General features: G+C 40.9%; 1 protein-coding gene across 1 annotated transcript in view; it reads right to left on the reverse strand.

The window, feature by feature from the left end:
- LOC138851578 (COP9 signalosome complex subunit 7b-like) overlaps positions 1-19,058 on the reverse strand; it is a 63,784-nt gene extending 44,726 nt beyond the window's left edge. The window contains exons 1-2 of the mRNA XM_070080828.1: positions 18,864-19,058; positions 9,651-9,906 (exon numbers count right to left, since the gene is read on the reverse strand). Of these exons, the coding sequence (XP_069936929.1) occupies positions 9,651-9,906; positions 18,864-19,022 (415 nt within the window). The 5' untranslated portion in view covers positions 19,023-19,058. The remainder of the gene's footprint in view (positions 1-9,650; positions 9,907-18,863) is intronic.
- Between the last annotated feature and the right edge of the window lie 4,853 nt (positions 19,059-23,911).

The following is a 23,911-nucleotide window of genomic DNA, read 5'->3' on the forward strand; positions in this document are numbered from 1 at the left end:
GGTACTACCATCCTGTGGTAGTAGGTTGGTAGACAGCAACCACCCAGGGAGGTACTACCATCCTGTGGTAGTAGGTTGGTACACAGCAACCACCCAGGGAGGTACTACCATCCTCTGGTAGTAGGTTGGTAGACAGCAACCACCCAGGGAGGTACTACCATCCTGTGGTAGTAGGTTGGTAGACAGCAACCACCCAGGGAGGTACTACCGTCCTGTGGTAGTAGGTTGGTAGACAACAACCACCCAGGGAGGTACTACTGTCCTGTGGTAGTAGGTTGGTAGACAACAACCACCCAGGGAGGTACTACCATCCTGTGGTAGTAGGTTGGTAGACAACAACCACCCAGGGAAGTACTACCATCCTGTGGTAGTAGGTTGGTAGACAACAACCACCCAGGGAGGTACTACCATCCTGTGGTAGTAGGTTGGTAGACAGAAACCACCCAGGGAGGTACTACCGTCCTGTGGTAGTAGGTTGGTAGACAGCAACCACCCAGGGAGGTACTACCGTCCTGTGGTAGTAGGTTGGTAGACAACAACCACCCAGGGAGGTACTACCATCCTGTGGTAGTAGGTTGGTAGACAACAACCACCCAGGGAGGTACTACCATCCTGTGGTAGTAGGTTGGTAGACAACCACCCAGGGAGGTACTACCATCCTGTGGAAGTAGGTTGGTAGACAACAACCACCCAAGGAGGTACTACCATCCTGTGGCAGTTGGTTGGTAGACAACAACCACCCAGGGAGGTACTACCATCCTGTGGTAGTAGGTTGGTAGACAACAACCACCCAGGGAGGTACTACCATCCTGTGGTAGTAGGTTGGTAGACAACAACCACCCAGGGAGGTACTACCATCCTGAGGTAGTAGGTTGGTAGACAACAACCACCCAGGGAGGTACTACCATCCTGTGGTAGTAGGTTGGTAGACAACAACCACCCAGGGAGGTACTACCATCCTGTGGTAGTTGGTTGGTAGACAACAAATACCCAGGGAGGTACTACCATCCTGTGGTAGTAGGTTGGTAGACAGCAACCACCCAGGGAGGTACTACCATCCTGTGGTAGTAGGTTGGTAGACAACCACCACCCAGGGAGGTACTACCATCCTGTGGTAGTAGGTTGGTAGACAGCAACCACCCAGGGAGGTACTACCATCCTGTGGTAGTAGGTTGGTAGACAGCAACCACCCAGGGAGGTACTACCATCCTGTGGTAGTAGGATGGTAGACAACAACCACCCAGGGAGGTACTACCATCCTGTGGTAGTAGGTTGGTAGACAACTGCCCAGGGAGGTACTACCATCCTGTGGTAGTAGGTTGGTAGACAACAACCACCCAGGGAGGTACTACCATCCTGTGGTAGTAGGTTGGTAGACAACAACCACCCAGGGAGGTACTACCATCCTGTGGTAGTAGGTTGGTAGACAACAACCGCCCAGGGAGGTACTATCGTCCTGTGGTAGTAGGTTGGTAGACAACAACCACCCAGGGAGGTACTACCATCCTGTGGAAGTAGGTTGGTAGACAACAACCACCCAAAGAGGTACTACCATCCTGTGGTAGTAGGTTGGTAGACAACAACCACCCAGGGAGGTACTACCATCCTGTGGTAGTAGGTTGGTAGACAACAACCACCCAGGGAGGTACTACCATCCTGTAGTAGTAGGTTGGTAGACAACAACCACCCAGGGAGGTACTACCATCCTGTGGTAGTAGGTTGGTAGACAACCACCCAGGGAGGTACTACCATCCTGTGGTAGTAGGATGGTAGACAACCACCCAGGGAGGTACTACCATCCTGTGGTAGTAGGTTGGTAGACAACAACCACCCAGGGAGGTACTACCATCCTGTGGTAGTAGGTTGGTAGACAACAACCACCCAGGGAGGTACTACCATCCTGTGGTAGTAGGTTGGTAGACAACAACCACCCAGGGAGGTACTACCATCCTGTGGTAGTAGGTTGGTAGACAACAACCACCCAGGGAGGTACTACCATCCTGTGGAAGTAGGTTGGTAGACAACAACCACCCAAAGAGGTACTACCATCCTGTGGTAGTAGGTTGGTAGACAACAACCACCCAGGGAGGTACTACCATCCTGTGGTAGTAGGTTGGTAGACAACAACCACCCAGGGAGGTACTACCATCCTGTAGTAGTAGGTTGGTAGACAACAACCACCCAGGGAGGTACTACCATCCTGTGGTAGTAGGTTGGTAGACAACCACCCAGGGAGGTACTACCATCCTGTGGTAGTAGGTTGGTAGACAACAACCACCCAGGGAGGTACTACCATCCTGTGGTAGTAGGTTGGTAGACAACAACCACCCAGGGAGGTACTACCATCCTGTGGAAGTAGGTTGGTAGACAACAACCACCCAAAGAGGTACTACCATCCTGTGGTAGTAGGTTGGTAGACAACAACCACCCAGGGAGGTACTACCATCCTGTGGTAGTAGGTTGGTAGACAACAACCACCCAGGGAGGTACTACCATCCTGTAGTAGTAGGTTGGTAGACAACAACCACCCAGGGAGGTACTACCATCCTGTGGTAGTAGGTTGGTAGACAACAACCACCTAGGGAGGTACTACCATCCTGTGGTAGTAGGTTGGTAGACAACAACCACCCAGGGAGGTACTACCATCCTGTGGTAGTAGGTTGGTAGACAACAACCACCCAGGGAGGTACTACCATCCTGTGGTAGTAGGTTGGTAGACAACAACCACCCAGGGAGGTACTACCATCCTGTGGTAGTAGGTTGGTAGACAGCAACCACCCAGGGAGGTACTACCATCCTGTGGTAGTAGGTTGGTAGACAACAACCACCCAGGGAGGTACTACCATCCTGTGGTAGTAGGTTGGTAGACAGCAACCACCCAGGGAGGTACTACCATCCTGTGGTAGTAGGTTGGTAGACAACAACCACCCAGGGAGGTACTACCATCCTGTGGTAGTAGGTTGGTAGACAACAACCACCCAGGGAGGTACTACCATCCTGTGGTAGTAGGTTGGTAGACAACAACCACCCAGGGAGGTACTACCATCCTGTGGTAGTAGGTTGGTAGACAGCAACCACCCAGGGAGGTACTACCATCCTGTGGTAGTAGCTTGGTAGACAGCAACCACCCAGGGAGGTACTACCGTCCTGCCAAGTGAGTGTGAAACGAAAACCTGTAATTGTTTTACATGATGGTAGGATTGCTGGTGTCTTTTGTCTGTACTTCTTGCTACTTCTACTTACACTTAGGTCACACTACACATACATGTACATGTTTATTTATACACACTCATCTGAGTTTTCTTTGATTTTATCTTAATGGTTCTTGGTCTTATTACTTTTCCTTTTACATGTATATCCATGGGGAAGTTGAATAAGAATTTTTCCTCCGTAAGCCATGCATGTTGTAAAAGTCAATTAAAATGCTGGGAACAATGGGCTAGTAACCCCTTTTCCTGTAAAGATTACTAAAAAGAATAAGAAGAAGAAAATTGTCAAAGTGGGAAGTCTGAATGTGCGTGGATGTTGTGCAAATGATAAGAAAGAGATGATTGTGGATGTTATGAATGAGAAGAAGCTGTATGTCCTGGCTTTAAGTGAAACAAAGCTGAAGGGGGTGGGAGAGTTTCAGTGGAGAGGAATAAATGGGATTAGGTCAGGGGTTTCAAATAGAATTAGAGAGGGAAAATGGCAACAACAAGTAAGAGGGAGGTGAAAGTGTACAAACTAAAGGAGGAGGAAGTTCGGGCGAGATATAAGCAACTATTGGCAGAAAGGAGGCTGGTGACAAGTATGAGTAGTAGGGGGGTTGAAGAGAGTTGAAATAGTTTTAAAAATGCAGTATTAGAATGTGGGGCAGAAGTTTGTGGTTATAGGAGGGTTGGGGCAGGAGGAAAGAGGAGTGATTGGTGGAATGATGCAGTAAAGGGTGTGATAAAAGAGAAAAAGTTAGCTTATGAGAGGTTTTTACAAAGCAGAAGTGTTATAAGAAGAGTAGAGTATATATAGAGTAAAAGAAAGATGAAGAGAGTGGTGAGAGAGTGCAAAAGGAGAGCAGATGATAGAGTGGGAGAGGCACTGTCAAGAAATTTTAATGAAAATACGAAAATTTTTTGGAGTTAAACAAGTTAAGAAAGTCTAGGGAACAAATGGATTTGTCAGTTAAAAACAGAGTAGGGGAGTTAGTAGATGGGGAGATGGAGGTTTTGGGTAGATGGCGAGAATATTTTGAGGAACTTTTAAATGTCGATGAAGAAAGGGAGGCAGTAATTTCATGCACTGGCCAGGGAGGTATACCATCTTTAAGGAGTGAAGAAGAACAGGATGTGAGTGTGGGGGAGGTGTGTGAGGCATTACACAGAATAAAAGGGGGTAAACCAGCTGGAACTGACAGGATCATGACAGAAATGTTAAAAGCAGGGGGGGATATAGTGTTGGAGTGGTTGGTATTTTTGTTTAATAAATGCATGAAAGAGGGGAAAGTACCTAGGGACTGGCAGAGAGCATGTATAGTCCCTTTATATAAAGGGAAGGGGGACAATAGAGATTGTAAAAATTACTGAGGAATAAGTTTACTGAGTATACCAGGAAAAGTGTATGGTAGGGTTATAATTGAAAGAATTAGAGGTAAGACAGAATATAGGATTGTGGATGAGCAAGGAGGTTTTAGAGTGGGTAGGGGATGTGTAGATCAAGTGTTTACATTGAAGCATATATGTGAACAGTACTTAGATAAAGGTAGGAAAGTTTTTACTACATTTATGGATTTAGAAAAGGCATATGATAGAGTGGATAGGGGAGCAATGTGGCAGATGTAAGTATATGGAATAGGTGGCAAGTTACTAAATGCTGTAAAGAGTTTTTATGAGGATAGTGAGGCTCAGGTTAGGATGTGTAGAAGAGAGGGAGATTACTTCCCAGTAAAAGTAGGTCTTAGACAGGGATGTGTAATGTCACCATGGTTGTTTAATATATTTATAGATGGGGTTGTAAAAGAAGTAAATGCTAGGGTGTTCGGGAGAGGGGTGGGATTAAATTATGGGGAATCAAATGCAAGACGGGAATTGACACAGTTGCTTTTTGCTGATGATACTGTGCTTATGGGAGATTCTAAAGAAAAATTGTAAAGGTTAGTGGATGAGTTTGGGAGTGTGTGTAAAGGTAGAAAGTCGAAAGTGAACACAGAAGAGAGTAAGGTGATGAGGGCATCAAATGATTTAGATAGAGAAAAATTGGATATCAAATTGGGGAGGAGGAGTATGGAAGAAGTGAATGTTTTCAGATACTTGGGAGTTGATGTGTCAGCGAATGGATTTATGAAGGATGAGGTTAATCATAGAATTGATGAGGGAAAAAAGGTGAGTGGTGCGTTGAGGTATATGTAGAGAAAAAAAACGTTATCTATGGAGGCAAAGAAGGGAATGTATGAAAGTGTAGTAGTACCAACACTCTTATATGGATGTGAAGTTTGGGTTGTGAATGCTGCAGCGAGGAGGTGGTTGGAGGCAGTGGAGATGTCCTGTCTAAGGGCAATGTGTGGTGTAAATATTATGCAGAAAATTCGGAGTGTGGAAATTAGGAGAAGGTGTGGAGGGCTGAAGAGGGGTTGTTGAGGTAGTTTGGTCATTTAGAGAGAATCGATCAAAGTAGAATGACATGGAGAGTGTTTAAATCTGTAGGGGAAGGAAGGCGGGGTAGGAGTCATCCTCGAAAAGGTTGGAAGGAAGGGGTAAGGGAGGTTTTGTGGGCGAGGGGCTTGGACTTCCAGCAGGTGTGCGTGAGCGTGTTTGATAGGAGTGAATGGAGACAAATGGTAATTGGGACCTGACGAACTGTTGGAGTGTGAGCAGGGTAATAGTATTTAGTGAAGGGATTCAGGGAAACCAGTTATTTTTATATAGCCAGACTTGAGTCCTGGAAATGAGAAGTACAATGCCTGCACTCTAAAGGAGGGGTTCGGGATATTGGCAGTTTGGTGGGATATGTTGTGTATCTTTATACACGTATATGCTTCTAAACTGTTGTGTTCTGAGCACCTCTGCAAAAACAGTGATTATGTAGGAGTGAGGTGAAAGTGTTGAATGATGATGAAAGTATTTTCTTTTTTGGGGATTTTCTTTCTTTTGGGTCACCCTGCCTCGGTGGGAGACGGCCAACTTGTTGAAAAAAAAAAAATAATCATAATAACAGACGCTTCAAAAGGCCATCACTAGATGGTAGTGTTTACCACAACAAAGAGGGAGCGATTGTGGCTGCCTCCACCTGTTACATAATGGCATATTTTATTCTTTGTAGAGTATATATCAGGTTTCTGTGTTATTTATATTGTTTTATTTCATATTAGATGAACTGTGATAGATAAATAAGCCGTAAAGTTGATGATAGCGAAATATTGAAGAGGTATTTTGTCCTGTCTCCAGACAAACTCTCGTCGACTGCTGCCGCATATATAATGACATATTTTATTCATTCTAGAGTATATATCAGGTTTCTATGTAATTTATATTGTTTATTATGTCATATTAGATGAACTGTGATAGATAAATAAGCCATATAGATGATATTAGCAAAATTATTCAAGAAGTATTTTGTCCGGTCTCCAGACAAACTCTCGTCCACCTTCGACACCGCCCATACCACTACATGAATTACATATTTTATTCATTTTAGAGTATATATATCAGGTCTCTATGTTATTTATATTGTTTATTATGTCATATTAGATGAAGTGAGATAGATAAATAAGCTGTAGATATTAGCGAAATTATTGAAGCACAGAATTCCAGTGGAACGGATAAATTGAATTTCATTTAATTTAAATGAGGAAAATTGACTCTCCAAACGAGCAAATCCAGTTGCGAGCAAGGTCATGGAACAGATTAAACTCGCAAGTAGAGGTTCCACTGTACTTTATTCACACAAAAAATCTGTGTGTTACTGGTTAGTACTGGTGTTAAGTAGCCCGTAAGAAATTCTTCCCAGTATGCCTGAAATGTTTTGCATACAAGGAGCTTTCCTTGGAACAAGCAATTATTGTATTGATACACCTATGTATTTTGCTGGAATATTCACATATGCTTTGATGAAATCAAAGTTTGAGTTTGAATAGTAACCGGAAATGTAACAATAAGTAGATTTCATGAACAGACACATTTTGAATACTGTATACCAAGGAATTCTTTGACAAATAACACTGGTCTGCATGACTGTTTTATTGACTCTATGGTATCTTTCTTGATATATATATGGAAAATAGTGGTTCACTGTGTTTTTTATTCATCTCTATCACATCAGGTTGTCAAGTTATACAGAAATGTTACTTTACTCTTTTTGTATAACATAAGTAAATGACAAAGTGGTATATTACCAATTAAAATGTTTTCTGTGTCTTTGGGATAGTAGGACAGACAGCCAGCACTATGAACAAAAAGACTGGCCACCAAGAACCAACTTCTTACCCAGAAATCACAACGAGAAAACTGTGCCACTAGTTGACCCCAAGAAAATTCTGCTGCCACCACTCCACATCAAATTAGGGCTTATGACAAATTTTGTGAAGGCCTTGAACAAGAATGGAACTGCTTTCAAGTGAACCATACCCCCGGCCGGGATTGAACCCGCGGTCATAGAGTCTCAAAACTCCAGCCCGTCGCGTTAGCCACTAGACCAGCTAGCCACAATAAGATTCATCCAACTAGGTATATTTCTACCACAAATTTCTTGAGTCATGCTTTCAAGTACCTGGAGTCAAAGTTTCCTCATATAAGTGAAGGCAAGCTAAAGGCAGGAATCTTCGTTGGCCCTCAGATTCAGGAATTGATGAAGGACTAACATTCTGATGAAGCATTAGTAGGGGTTGAGGTGAATGCCTGGTTTTCATTCAAGCAGACTGTCCACAACTTCCTGGGAAACAGGCGCTCCCCCAAATATGAAAAAATGATCCAAGACCTGTTGTTTCCAACAACTTGGGTCTAGAATGATTGTGAAGATGCACTTTTTGCACTCACATCTTGACTATTTTCCCAACAATTGTGGAGACTACAGTGAGGAATAAGGAGAGCAGTTCCAGCAGGATATCTGCACCATGGAAACTATACCAGGGTAAATGGAATGTCAGCATGATGGCGGATTACTGCTGGTCACTGAAACGTAATAGTCTCGATGCACAGCACAAATGAAAATCAAAGCGGTCCTCCTTCCTTTGATTTAATATGTAGTCTAACCATTGGGAGCATATTATTTTAATAAAATCATTTGATTTGATTCATGTTGATTTGGAATTCATATGTTGTTAAAACTAAGAGACTGAGCTTTTCCATGATTACTTGCCTAATTTTAATAAATTAACAATTAAAAATTCACATTTTTCATCATTAATTTTTATTTTATTCAAAATCCTCACATGATAGAGCAAAATGGTTTAGATATTTACAATCAACAGCCCGATGAGAAATTTCAATTACTCAGATATGGTAAACATGAGGAAATTAAATCTTCATCAGAGTACAAAACAAATTCTGGCCACAAAATAGAGCGAAACACCAACGTCAAAGACCTGGGAGTGATTATGTCGGAGGATCTCACCTTCAAGGACCATAACATTGTATCAATCGCATCTGCTAGAAAAATGACAGGATGGATAATGAGAACCTTCAAAACTAGGGAGGCCAAGCCCATGATGACACTCTTCAGGTCACTTGTTCTATCTAGGCTGGAATATTGCTGCACTCTAACAGCACCTTTCAAGGCAGGTGAAATTGCCGACCTAGAAAATGTACAGAGAACTTTCACGGCGCGCATAACGGAGATAAAACACCTCAATTACTGGGAGCGCTTGAGGTTTCTAAACCTGTATTCCCTGGAACGCAGGAGGGAGAGATACATGATTATATACACCTGGAAAATCCTAGAGGGACTAGTACCGAACTTGCACACGAAAATCACTCACTACGAAAGCAAAAGACTTGGCAGACGATGCACCATCCCCCCAATGAAAAGCAGGGGTGTCACTAGCACGTTAAGAGACCATACAATAAGTGTCAGGGGCCCGAGACTGTTCAACTGCCTCCCAGCACACATAAGGGGGATTACCAACAGACCCCTGGCAGTCTTCAAGCTGGCACTGGACAAGCACCTAAAGTCAGTTCCTGATCAGCCGGGCTGTGGCTCGTACGTTGGTTTGCGTGCAGCCAGCAGCAACAGCCTGGTTGATCAGGTGCTGATCCACCAGGAGGCCTGGTCACAGACCGGGCCGCGGGGGCGTTGACCCCCGAAACTCTCTCCAGGTAAACTCCAGGTAAACAAGAATATGTAAGATAGCAACCATGAATAAAAATAAAAATTAAAAACATTTCAAATGTAGACCAGTGAATCATTGTCAATAGTATGTAGTAACTGTGTTAATTAAACAAGTGGAGCCAAAGACTGGATAAACAACAAAATGATTTGTGTATATCAGTAGTAGAATATACCAACAAGTATGTTAACAAGACACAATATGAAGTTCATGGCATTTTATTGAGAAGATGCTTCATCCACCAGGGATTTTATCAAGTGTCATGGAGAGAGAGGAAAAAAGATAGCATATATAAATTGTGTCTTACTAACACATTTAATAGGTATTTTAATATACTGCAAAAGTGTGAGTCTACCTGTATACATAGCCTCAATAATCAAGTCCTCTAGTTCTCTGGTGGAGGTGAGACCCAACTGGTTGCCTAGAGTTACTAGTGGGATGCTTTTCTGTCCTGTTGCCATGGAAACAATTGTAAGGTGCCTCAGCTTGGTCAGCATTGTCGGAGTTAATTGTGGAAATTTGGACGCTTCTTTTACGTAATCGCCATAAACTCCATATGCAAAAAGCTGCAGAAGCTCAAAATATGGTGCATGCTGAGGATTATTTTTGAGCTATGGAAGAGAAAAGAAAATATTTCAGATACAACAACACACCATTATCAATGCAGTCAATAAGAAGAAAAAATTAAATAAAGCAAACCCTCTATTTGATAGACTAATTGAGGGGGGTGGGTGGCCAGTAATGACACTTGTAGTGGGTACAAAGATTGTTTTCCTATGGTTACAACAATACAGTGGACCCCCGACATTCAATGGCATCGATATTTGATAAATCCGACATTCGATGCATTTTAACGCAAAAATTTCGCCTCGACATTTGATGGAAAACCCGACATTCGATACGATTCGTACGAGACGTGTCCACGTGTGGCCTGAACTGCCCCGTGTGGTAAAATTTTTTTTTTTCATACTTTTGGGTGTCTTGCACAGATTAATTTGATTTCCATTATTTCTTATAGGGAAAATTAATTCGACTTTCGATATTTTCGACATTCCATAGCTCTCAGGAATGGATTAGTATCGAATGTCGAGGGTCCACTGTACTAAATAATTCTGTGACCAAAGGACTTTGTCCATTATTCCAAAATCTACTGACCCAGCAGTACTACCGTCCTGCCAGATGACTGTGAAACAGAAACCTGTAACTGTTTTGCATGATGGTAGGATTGCTGGTTTCTTTTTCTGTCTCATAAACACGCTAGATAACAGGGATATCTTGCTACTCCTACTTGCACTTTGGTCACACTTCACAGACACGCACATGCATATATATATACATACATCTAGGTTTTTCTTTTTCTAAATAGCTCTTGTTCTTCTTTATTTCTTCTATTGTCCATGGGGAAGTGGAAAAGAATCTTTCCTCCGTAAGCCATGCGTGTCGTATGAGGCGACTAAAATGCCGGGAGCAATGGGCTAGTAACCCCTTCTCCTGTAGACATTTACTAAAAAAGAGAAGAAGAAAAACTTTATAAAACTGGGATGCTTGAATGTGCGTGGATGTAGTGTGGATGACAAGAAACAGATGATTGCTGATGTTATGAATGAAAAGAAGTTGGATGTCCAGGCCCTAAGCGAAACAAACCTGAAGGGGGTAGGGGAGTTTCAGTGGGGGGAAATAAATGGGATTAAATCTGGAGTATCTGAGAGAGTTAGAGCAAAGGAAGGGGTAGCAGTAATGTTGAATGATCAGTTATGGAAGGAGAAAAGAGAATATGAATGTGTAAATTCAAGAATTATGTGGATTAAAGTAAAGGTTGGATGCGAGAAGTGGGTCATAATAAGCGTGTATGCACCTGGAGAAGAGAGGAATGCAGAGGAGAGAGAGAGATTTTGGGAGATGTTAAGTGAATGTATAGGAGCCTTTGAACCAAGTGAGAGAGTAATTGTGGTAGGGGACCTGAATGCTAAAGTAGGAGAAACTTTTAGAGAGGGTGTGGTAGGTAAGTTTGGGGTGCCAGGTGTAAATGATAATGGGAGCCCTTTGATTGAACTTTGTATAGAAAGGGGTTTAGTTATAGGTAATACATATTTTAAGAAAAAGAGGATAAATAAGTATACAAGATATGATGTAGGGCGAAATGACAGTAGTTTGTTGGATTATGTATTGGTAGATAAAAGACTGTTGAGTAGACTTCAGGATGTACATGTTTATAGAGGGGCCACAGATATATCAGATCACTTTCTAGTTGTAGCTACACTGAGAGTAAAAGGTAGATGGGATACAAGGAGAATAGAAGCATCAGGGAAGAGAGAGGTGAAGGTTTATAAACTAAAAGAGGAGGCAGTTAGGGTAAGATATAAACAGCTATTGAAGGATAGATGGGCAAATGAGAGCATAGGCAATGGGGTCGAAGAGGTATGGGGTAGGTTTAAAAATGTAGTGTTAGAGTGTTCAGCAGAAGTTTGTGGTTACAGGAAAGTGGGTGAGGGAGGGAAGAGGAGCAATTGGTGGAATGATGATGTAAAAAGAGTAGTAAGGGAGAAAAAGTTAGCATATGAGAAGTTTTTACAAAGTAGAAGTGATGCAAGGAGGGAAGAGTATATGGAGAAAAAGAGAGAGGTTAAGAGAGTGGTGAAGCAATGTAAAAAGAGAGCAAATGAGAGAGTGGGTGAGATGTTATCAACAAATTTTGTTGAAAATAAGAAAAAGTTTTGGAGTGAGATTAATAAGTTAAGGAAGCCTAGAGAACAAATGGATTTGTCAGTTAAAAATAGGAGAGGAGAGTTATTAAATGGAGAGTTAGAGGTATTGGGAAGATGGAGGGAATATTTTGAGGAATTGTTAAATGTTGAAGAAGATAGGGAAGCTGTGATTTCGTGTATAGGGCAAGAAGAAATAACATCTTGCAGGAGTGAGGAAGAGCCAGTTTTGAGTGTGGAGGAAGTTCGTGAGGCAGTAGGTAAAATGAAAGGGGGTAGGGCAGCCGGGATTGATGGGATAAAGATAGAAATGTTAAAAGCAGGTGGGGATATAGTTTTGGAGTGGTTGGTGCAATTATTTAATAAATGTATGGAAGAGGGTAAGGTACCTAGGGATTGGCAGAGAGCATGCATAGTTCCTTTGTATAAAGGCAAAGGGGATAAAAGAGAGTGCAAAAATTATAGGGGGATAAGTCTGTTGAGTATACCTGGTAAAGTGTATGGTAGAGTTATTATTGAAAGAATTAAGAGTAAGATGGAGAATAGGATAGCAGATGAACAAGGAGGCTTTAGGAAAGGTAGGGGGTGTGTGGACCAGGTGTTTACAGTGAAACATATAAGTGAACAGTATTTAGATAAGGCTAAAGAGGCCTTTGTGGCATTTATGGATTTGGAAAAGGCGTATGACAGGGTGGATAGGGGGGCAATGTGGCAGATGTTGCAGGTGTATGGTGTAGGAGGTAGGTTACTGAAAGCAGTGAAGAGTTTTTACGAGGATAGTGAGGCTCAAGTTAGAGTATGTAGGAAAGAGGGAAATTATTTCCCAGTAAAAGTAGGCCTTAGACAAGGATGTGTGATGTCACCGTGGTTGTTTAATATATTTATAGATGGGGTTGTAAGAGAAGTAAATGCGAGGGTCTTGGCAAGAGGCGTGGAGTTAAAAGATAAAGAATCACACACAAAGTGGGAGTTGTCACAGTTGCTCTTTGCTGATGACACTGTGCTCTTGGGAGATTCTGAAGAGAAGTTGCAGAGATTGGTGGATGAATTTGGTAGGGTGTGCAAAAGAAGAAAATTAAAGGTGAATACAGGAAAGAGTAAGGTTATGAGGATAACAAAAAGATTAGGTGATGAAAGATTGGATATCAGATTGGAGGGAGAGAGTATGGAGGAGGTGAATGTATTCAGATATTTGGGAGTGGACGTGTCAGCGGATGGGTCTATGAAAAATGAAGTGAATCATAGAATTGATGAGGGGAAAAGGGTGAGTGGTGCACTTAGGAGTCTGTGGAGACAAAGAACTTTGTCCTTGGAGGCAAAGAGGGGAATGTATGAGAGTATAGTTTTACCAATGCTCTTATATGGGTGTGAAGCATGGGTGATGAATGTTGCAGCGAGGAGAAGGCTGGAGGCAGTGGAGATGTCATGTCTGAGGGCAATGTGTGGTGTGAATATAATGCAGAGAATTCGTAGTTTGGAAGTTAGGACGAGGTGCGGGATTACCAAAACTGTTGTCCAGAGGGCTGAGGAAGGGTTGTTGAGGTGGTTCGGACATGTAGAGAGAATGGAGCGAAACAGAATGACTTCAAGAGTGTATCAGTCTGTAGTGGAAGGAAGGCGGGGTAGGGGTCGGCCTAGGAAAGGTTGGAGGGAGGAGGTAAAGGAGGTTTTGTGTGTGAGGGGCTTGGACTTCCAGCAGGCATGCGTGAGCGTGTTTGATAGAAGTGAATGGAGACAAATGGTTTTTAATACTTGACGTGCTGTTGGAGTGTGAGCAAAGTAACATTTATGAAGGGATTCAGGGAAACCGGCAGGCTGGACTTGAGTCCTGGAGATGGGAAGTACAGTGCCTGCACTCTGAAGGAGGGGTGTTAATGTTGCAGTTTAAAAACTGTAGTGTAAAGCACCCTTCTGGCAAGACAGTGATGGAGTGAATGATGGTGAAAGTTTTTCTTTTTCGGGCCATCCTGTCTTGGTGGGAATCGGCCAGTGTGATAATAAAAAAAATAATAATTTCTGAAGTCCTTTAAATGAAGGGTTTACTTAAGTACACTTGCTATTACAGTACTGCGTCACTGTTTGCTACACTTGAACAGATCACATCCTGTACTTGGTTACTATTTTACAAAATCAATCAATAGCCTTATGAGTTTTTGTGCTATTGCATATTTGAAAATCTTTGTTTGGTTAGACATTCATAATTTTCACATTTTCTTTATTGACACAAGATGCAAATTTCATAACTCTTGGTTCTTTTCTTTATCAAATCTTTCTCTCTTCACTCCATGTTGCCAATTACAATAAGTAGAATCTCAAGAACAATGACATGAAATTCAAGATAAGTAACTTTTCAAACAGATAATGCCTTGGATTTGGAGCAAAATGTTTACTATAAATAAACATTATTCTATAGCTGTTCCAGTAGCATGATAGACATATTAAAATAGATTGAACTGCCTGACTATTCAGGTGCTGCACTTACTGATGAGTAAAAGAACATGGCCACCACCTGACAGTACCAAGTCCCAGGCACTGTGAATGACATGACTTGGCAAAACAATTTTGACTGACTGTCCACTTACTGAGCTACAATACTAAAAACAAGGACTTAACCTTACTGTAACTGATTTTAGCACTGTGCCCTATGACGACTTAACTGTATTCACCTACTGGATAGTCGCCTTCTGGATGCTTCAATGTACAGTGGACCCCCGGTTAACGATATTTTTTCACTCCAGAAGTATGTTCAGGTGCCAGTACTGACCGAATTTGTTCCCATAAGAAATATTGTGAAGTAGATTAGTCCATTTCAGACCCCCAAACATACACGTACAAACGCACTTACATAAATACACTCACATAATTGGTCACATTCGGAGGTAATCGTTATGCGGGGGTCCACTGTATTTAATACATGTAGGAGGGGTGTTAATGTTGCAGTTTAAAAACTGTAGTGTAAAGCACCCTTCTGGCAAGACAGTGATGGAGTGAATGATGGTGAAAGTTTTTCTTTTTTGGGCCACCCTGCCTTGGTGGGAATCGGCCAGTGTGATAATAATAATAAAAAACAACCAGAGTGAGTGATCCATAAATTTACATCATATTCTTTGTCAAAATTATTTACTATAGTGCTCACTGGAATGGTCAATTACTTCAGAACCAGAATATTTTTTACATAAAAATTTATGAAATATACTGATTTGAAGTTCTACTACAGGTGTTTTGATACCTTTTTAGCTAGCAACTGTATGTAACTTTTTTTTTTTTTTTTTTTTTTTTCAACAAGTTGGTCGTCTCCCACCGAGGCAGGGTGACCCAAAAAAGAAAGAAAATCCCCAAAAAGAAAATACTTTCATCATCATTCAACACTTTCACCACACTCACACATTATCACTGCTTTTGCAGAGGTGCTCAGAATACAATAGTTTAGAAGCATATACGTATAAAGATACACAACATATCCCTCCAAACTGCCAATATCCCAAACCCCTCCTTTAAAGTGCAGGCATTGTACTTCCCATTTCCAGGACTCAAGTCCGACTATAAGAAAATAACCGGTTTCCCTGAATCCCTTCACTAAATATTACCCTGCTCACACTCCAACAGATCGTCAGGTCCCAAGTATCATTCGTCTCCATTCACTCCTATCTAACACGCTCATGCACGCTTGCTGGAAGTCCAAGCCCCTCGCCCACAAAACCTCCTTTACCCCCTCTTTCCAACCCTTTCGAGGACGACCCCTACCCCTCTTTCCTTCCCCTATAGATTTATATGCTTTCCATGTCATTCTACTTTGATCCATTCTCTCTAAATGACCAAACCACCTCAACAACCCCTCTTCTGCCCTCTGACTAATGCTTTTATTAACTCCACACCTTCTCCTAATTTCCACACTCCGAATTTTCTGCATAATATTTACACCACACATTGCCCTTAGACAGGACATCTCCACTGCCTCCAACCGTCTCCTCGCTGCTGCATTTACCACCCAAGCTTCACATCCATATAAGTGTGTTGGTACTACTATACTTTCATACATTCCCTTCTTTGCCTCCATAGATAACGTTTTTTGACTCCACATATACCTCAACGCACCACTCACCTTTTTTCCCTCATCAATTCTATGATTAACCTCATCCTTCATAAATCCATCCGCCAACATGTCAACTCCCAAGTATCTGAAAACATTCACTTCTTCCATACTCCTCCTCCCCAATTTGATATCCAATTTTTCTTTATCTAAATCATTTGATACCCTCATCACCTTACTCTTTTCTATGTTCACTTTCAACTTTCTACCTTTACACACATTCTCAAACTCATCCACTAACTTTTGCAATTTTTCTTTAGAATCTCCCATAAGCACAGTATCATCAGCAAAAAGTAACTGTGTCAATTCCCATTTTGAATTTGATTCCCCATAATTTAATCCCACCCCTCTCCCGAACACCCTAGCATTTACTTCTTTTACAACCCCATCTATAAATATATTAAACAACCATGGTGACATTACACATCCCTGTCTAAGACCTACTTTTACCGGGAAGTATTCTCCCTCTCTTCTACACACCCTAACCTGAGCCTCACTATCCTCATAAAAGCTCTTTACAGCATTTAGTAACTTACCACCTATTCCATAAACTTGCAACATCTGCCACATTGCTCCTCTATCCACTCTATCACATGCCTTTTCTAAATCCATAAATGCAATAAAACTTCCCTACCTTTATCTAAATACTGTTCGCATATATGCTTCAATGTAAACACTTGATCTACACATCCCCTACCCACTCTGAATCCTTGGCTTCATATCAAGAAGCATAAATAATAGGAGTCCTCAGGTTGTTCTTCAACTCTATACATCCTTGGTTAGGCCTCATTTAGATTATGCTGCACAGTTTTGGTCACCGTATTACAGAATGGATATAAATTCTCTGGAAAATGTACAAAGGAGGATGACAAAGTTGATCCCATGTATCAGAAACCTTCCCTATGAGGATAGACTAAGGGCCCTGAATCTGCACTCTCTAGAAAGACGTAGAATTAGGGGGGATATGATTGAGGTGTATAAATGGAAGACAGGAATAAATAAAGGGGATGTAAATAGTGTGCTGAAAATATCTAGCCTAGACAGGACTCACAGCAATGGTTTTAAGTTGGAAAAATTCAGATTCAGGAAGGATATAGGAAAGTACTGGTTTGGTAATAGAGTTGTGGATGAGTGGAACAAACTCCCGAGTACAGTTATAGAGGCCAGAACGTTGTGTAGCTTTAAAAATAGGTTGGATAAATACATGAGTGGATGTGGGTGGGTGTGAGTTGGACCTGATAGCTTGTGCTACCAGGTCGGTTGCCGTGTTCCTCCCTTAAGTCAATGTGACCTGACCTGACTAGGTTGGGTGCATTGGCTTAAGCCGGTAGGAGACTTGGACCTGCCTCGCATGGGCCAGTAGGCCTTCTGCAGTGTTCCTTCGTTCTTATGTTCTTTCAATTATAACTCTACCATATACTTTTCCTGGTATACTCAGTAAACTTATTCCTCTATAATTTTTACAATCTCTTTTGTCCCCTTTCCCTTTATATAAAGGGACTATACATGCTCTCCGCCAATCCCTAGGTACCTTCCCCTCTTTCATACATTTATTAAACAAAAGTACCAACCACTCCAACACTATATCCCCCCCTGCTTTTAACATTTCTGTCATGATCCCATCAGTTCCAGCTGCTTTACCCCCTTTCATTCTACGTAATGCCTCACGTACCTCCACCACACTTACATTCTGCTCTTCTTCACTCCTAAAAGATGGTATACCTCCCTGGCCAGTGCATGAAATTACCGCCTCCCTTTCTTCCTCAACATTTAAAAGTTCCTCAAAATATTCTCGCCATCTACCTAATACCTCCCTCTCCCCATCTACTAACTCCCCTGCTCTGTTTTTAACGGACAAATCCATACTTTCCCTAGGCTTTCTTAACTTGTTTAACTCACTCCAAAATTTTTTCTTATTTTCATTAAAATTTCTTGACAGTGCCTCTCCCACTCTTTCATCTGCTCTCCTTTTGCACTCTCTCACCACTCTCTTCACCTTTCTTTTACTCTCCATATACTCTGCTCTTCTTATAACACTTCTGCTTTGTATGTAAGTATACAGTATTAAATCATTCATTCCAAAAAGTTTTTAATGTTCATTCTAGCATCAAGGTCAGTCCATTAGACCTCCAGAATAAAAATTTTAGTGTCAGCCTACACACTTATTCATTGAATATGAAAATTACAACTGACCTTTCACATGTCTTCCATCGTACATACTGGGTACAATTTATGATTCAAATTTAAATTTCATACCCTTATACTGTACACAATTCCTGACACTTTCCCTCCTTGTAACATTACTGTACCTAGGTAACCACACGACGAGCATGATGATCCAAAAGGCTTTATACAAGATTGATAAAATTACATCATATCCAAACATAGATCTACGTTCACATGTGTAGTGCTCCAAAAGTAGATCTACGTTTTTTTTACATATTAAAACAAAAAACAAAAAAAAACGTAGATCAAAGTTTTTTTACACGCTTTCAAATGTAAAAAAAAAAAAAAAGATTAGGTTTTTTAACATACTTTCAAATGTTGAAAAATGTAGATCTATGTTTGGACAGTTTAAGGGTTAAAAAAATGTTAACTCACACTTCAACATTTAGTAATACAATACTGTATTTTAACTGTTAAACCAAACAGTTTACAAATTCTGAACTAGAAATATCAGTTAATACAATGGTAAGTTAATAAACAAATAATTTAAACAAATACAGTATTAGCCTTGATGCTACTTGACATTAATAAAAAGACTTCGCACACTTACATTTGTAATATTTGGCATCTCCATGAGTTCCCCGAAGACATAAACATCAGGTGCCTCCAGCACTTGCTTGACTAGTTCAACAGAAGCTGCTCCTTTTGCTTGTTTAGCCAATAATATATATTGCTCAACTGGGTTGGTTTGATTTGGCTTCTCCCCCATGGTTTTATTGTTTAGACTAGGGGGGAAAATATTACTGAGTTAAGATTGCTAAATCTGTTAATGAAACCTTCACCTATGCAGCTTGGTCTCAGACCAGGCTTCCTAAATTGGAAAGGAAATATTATAAATATAAAAATTATAAGGAAACACACAAGAAAGTACAGATAAGTGTACAATAAATGTAAAGTTTATTTATAATCTTGCATGTTTATATGCTCCATGGGGAAGTAGAAGAGAATTCTTCCTCCATAAGCCATGTGTGTCGTAAGAGGCAACTAAAATACCAGGAGCGCGGGGCTAGTAACCCTTTCTCCTGTATATATTACTAAATTTAAAAGGAGAAACTCTCATTTTTCCCTTTGGGCTGCCCTGCCTCAGTGGGATACGGGTGGTTTGTTGGAGGGGGATGTTTATATGACAAAGAAATTACGTGTACAAAGAAATAATGTAAGCAACCTATGAGGCTGCAACTGAAATTAAATGGCCACTAGAGTTCCTTAACATAATGACTTATGTTTATACCTCAGCATATACATATGATGCAATATGAGTGAGAGAAAGTGACACATTGTCAACATCTGACCAGTAGTTACTAAAAGATGAAGAAATTTTTAACATAAATTATCTAAACCCACTTGGAAAGAGTAGTGAAAAGAGTAATCATGTTCTACTGCTGTTAAAAGAGAAAGAGGTAGGAACAGCTAAATTATAAGGAAAATATAATGACTCTAAAACAGGATTTTTTTTATAAATAATTTACACAAAGAGTTCCATATCATATATAAAATTGGGATTAAGCCTCTCACTGTCATTAAAAGTGCTGTCAGTGTCATGATTTAAAACAAAATTTTTTTTCTAAAAAAAAAAAAAAAAAAAACATTTTTCTATTTTTTATTATTTTATTATCACACTGGCCGATTCCCACCAAGGCAGGGTGGCCCGAAAAAGAAAAACTTTCACCATCATTCACTCCATCACTGTCTTGCCAGAAGGGTGCTTTACACTACAGTTTTTAAACTGCAACATTAACACCCCTCCTTCAGAGTGCAGGCACTGTACTTCCCATCTCCAGGACTCAAGTCCGGCCTGCCGGTTTCCCTGAATCCCTTCATAAATGTTACTTTGCTCACACTCCAACAGCACGTCAAGTATTAAAAACCATTTGTCTCCATTCACTCCTATCAAACACGCTCATGCATGCCTGCTGGAAGTCCAAGCCCCTCGCACACAAAACCTCCTTTACCCCCTCCCTCCAACCCTTCCTAGGCCGACCCCTACCCCGCCTTCCTTCCACTACAGACTGATACACTCTTGAAGTCATTCTGTTATGCTCCATTCTCTCTACATGTCCGAACCACCTCAACAACCCTTCCTCAGCTCTCTGGACAACAGTTTTGGTAATCCCGCACCTCCTCCTAACTTCCAAACTACGAATTCTCTGCATTATATTCACACCACACATTGCCCTCAGACACAACATCTCCACTGCCTCCAGCCTTCTCCTCGCTGCAACATTCATCACCCACGCTTCACACCCATATAAGAGCGTTGGTAAAACTATACTCTCATACATTCCCCTCTTTGCCTCCAAGGACAAAGTTCTTTGTCTCCACAGACTCCTAAGTGCACCACTCACTCTTTTTCCCTCATCAATTCTATGATTCACCTCATCTTTCATAGACCCATCCGCTGACACGTCCACTCCCAAATATCTGAATACGTTCACCTCCTCCATACTCTCTCCCTCCAATCTGATATTCAATCTTTCATCACCTAATCTTTTTGTTATCCTCATAACCTTACTCTTTCCTGTATTCACCTTTAATTTTCTTCTTTTGCACACCCTACCAAATTCATCCACCAATCTCTGCAACTTCTCTTCAGAATCTCCCAAGAGCACAGTGTCATCAGCAAAGAGCAGCTGTGACAACTCCCACTTTGTGTGTGATTCTTTATCTTTTAACTCCACGCCTCTTGCCAAGACCCTCGCATTTACTTCTCTTACAACCCCATCTATAAATATATTAAACAACCACGGTGACATCACACATCCTTGTCTAAGGCCTACTTTTACTGGGAAAAAATTTCCCTCTTTCCTACATACTCTAACTTGAGCCTCACTATCCTCGTAAAAACTCTTCACTGCTTTCAGTAACCTACCTCCTACACCATACACTTGCAACATCTGCCACATTGCCCCCCTATCCACCCTGTCATACGCCTTTTCCAAATCCATAAATGCCACAAAGACCTCTTTAGCCTTATCTAAATACTGTTCACTTATATGTTTCACTGTAAACACCTGGTCCACACACCCCCTACCTTTCCTAAAGCCTCCTTGTTCATCTGCTATCCTATTCTCCGTCTTACTCTTAATTCTTTCAATTATAACTCTACCATACACTTTACCAGGTACACTCAACAGACTTATCCCCCTATAATTTTTGCACTCTCTTTTATCCCCTTTGCCTTTATACAAAGGAACTATGCATGCTCTCTGCCAATCCCTAGGTACCTTACCCTCTTCCATACATTTATTAAATAATTGCACCAACCACTCCAAAACTATATCCCCACCTGCTTTTAACATTTCTATCTTTATCCCATCAATCCCGGCTGCCTTACCCCCTTTCATTTTACCTACTGCCTCACGAACTTCCCCCACACTCACAACTGGCTCTTCCTCACTCCTACAAGATGTTATTCCTCCTTGCCCTATACACGAAATCACAGCTTCCCTATCTTCATCAACATTTAACAATTCCTCAAAATATTCCCTCCATCTTCCCAATACCTGTAACTCTCCATTTAATAACTCTCCTCTCCTATTTTTAACTGACAAATCCATTTGTTCTCTAGGCTTCCTTAACTTATTAATCTCACTCCAAAACTTTTTCTTATTTTCAACAAAATTTGTTGATAACATCTCACCCACTCTCTCATTTGCTCTCTTTTTACATTGCTTCACCACTCTCTTAACTTCTCTCTTTTTCTCCATATACTCTTCCCTCCTTGCATCACTTCTACTTTGTAAAAACTTCTCATATGCTAACTTTTTCTCCCTTACTACTCTCTTTACATCATCATTCCACCAATCGCTCCTCTTCCCTCCTGCACCCACTTTCCTGTAACCACAAACTTCTGCTGAACACTCTAACACTACATTTTTAAAACTACCCCATACCTCTTCGACCCCATTGCCTATGCTCTCATTAGCCCATCTATCCTCCAATAGCTGTTTATATCTTACCCTAACTGCCTCCTCTTTTAGTTTATAAACCTTCACCTCTCTCTTCCCTGATGCTTCTATTCTCCTTGTATCCCATCTACCTTTTACTCTCAGTGTAGCTACAACTAGAAAGTGATCTGATATATCTGTGGCCCCTCTATAAACATGTACATCCTGAAGTCTACTCAACAGTCTTTTATCTACCAATACATAATCCAACAAACTACTGTCATTTCGCCCTACATCATATCGTGTATACTTATTTATCCTCTTTTTCTTAAAATATGTATTACCTATAACTAAACCCCTTTCTATACAAAGTTCAATCAAAGGGCTCCCATTATCATTTACACCTGTGCCAGGTGTAACATTTTTCTAATGGTAATAAAACAAAGAAAACAAAAATTTCATAAATAGTTTCCAAAATATCAAAAATGTTGTTCACCCCATGAAAGCTATACAGGGGGCTGCTGCACGCTACATATTATAATATTTACATTTTAAATTTTTCTTGTAATTTCTGATATCTTTACTCTTGCAAGTACACACTGTGGTCTTGAACACACATTCTGCACAATGTTTTTATGTCAATGTCTTTAACACAGCAAAACAGTTATAAGACAATTTCACAAAAAAAGGTAAACCACACACATCCATTTGCTTCACAATCTTACTGTTCTAACATATGTACACACACATACCAGCACTGGTCATGTTCCTAGAACTGTTGCACATTTTCCTCACCACATAAGAGGAAATCTCTAGTAACTTTCTGGTATTTTCCAATGTTTTCCCTCCTGTGTACACAATCACATCTAATACTAAGCCACTTTCAGTGTCAAACAAAATAAACAGTTTAATACCAGAGCATTTTCTCTTTCTTTGTATATATTACTTAAATGACAGTCTGCCTTTGAACAGGACTGGAGACTTGTCACTGACAAGTTTCCAAAAAGGATAAAAAGAACTAAATGAATTAATTTTCCAATACATAAAAACATCCCTAATCTCATACAATGTTGTTCCTATTGGGCCTAGCCTTGCCTGATTAGCATAGCATATGCAGCAACAGGATAAATGTGTTGACTGGGAAGAGATCACTGAATGCTGGGCTACTGTACATATAAGGAGGTTAATAGACCAGTATGATGCAATATTATGCTTGTACACATGTGGCATAATTGTGGCAAAGAAGAGATACATCTCTGCCACAGTGGTTTCTTTCTATTTGTGAAGTTATGACCATGCTGAAACAAATGTTTGCCACTGTATAATGGTAGTATCTGTTGGTTTGTGTCACATTATTTTCAGTTGGTGCTGTATGTGTTGGCAGCATTACCTGAATCCTTCTGCCCATGGAATCATCACCATCATCACTATCACTCACTGGAGTTGGGTCCAGTGATCTACTTCCATGGGGACAGCTCTAGACACACCACCAGACTATGCATTGCCATATAAGCTGATACTTCACAGGCAAATAATTACCATCACTATCACTTATCTGATAATCAGTTGCTAGGAAATCAAGGGCAACAGCAGAAGTATCATTTCTTATCACAACCGTGCCCAAACAATGGGAGAATATTAGATTCCATTTAAGGCATAGTCTTTGTATGGTCATGCTTGATGCCTGACATAGATGTCCGGGAGTCATCAA

The sequence above is a fragment of the Cherax quadricarinatus genome, unplaced genomic scaffold, assembly GCF_038502225.1.
Source record: "Cherax quadricarinatus isolate ZL_2023a unplaced genomic scaffold, ASM3850222v1 Contig1077, whole genome shotgun sequence".
Classification (NCBI taxonomy): Eukaryota; Metazoa; Arthropoda; class Malacostraca; order Decapoda; family Parastacidae; genus Cherax; species Cherax quadricarinatus.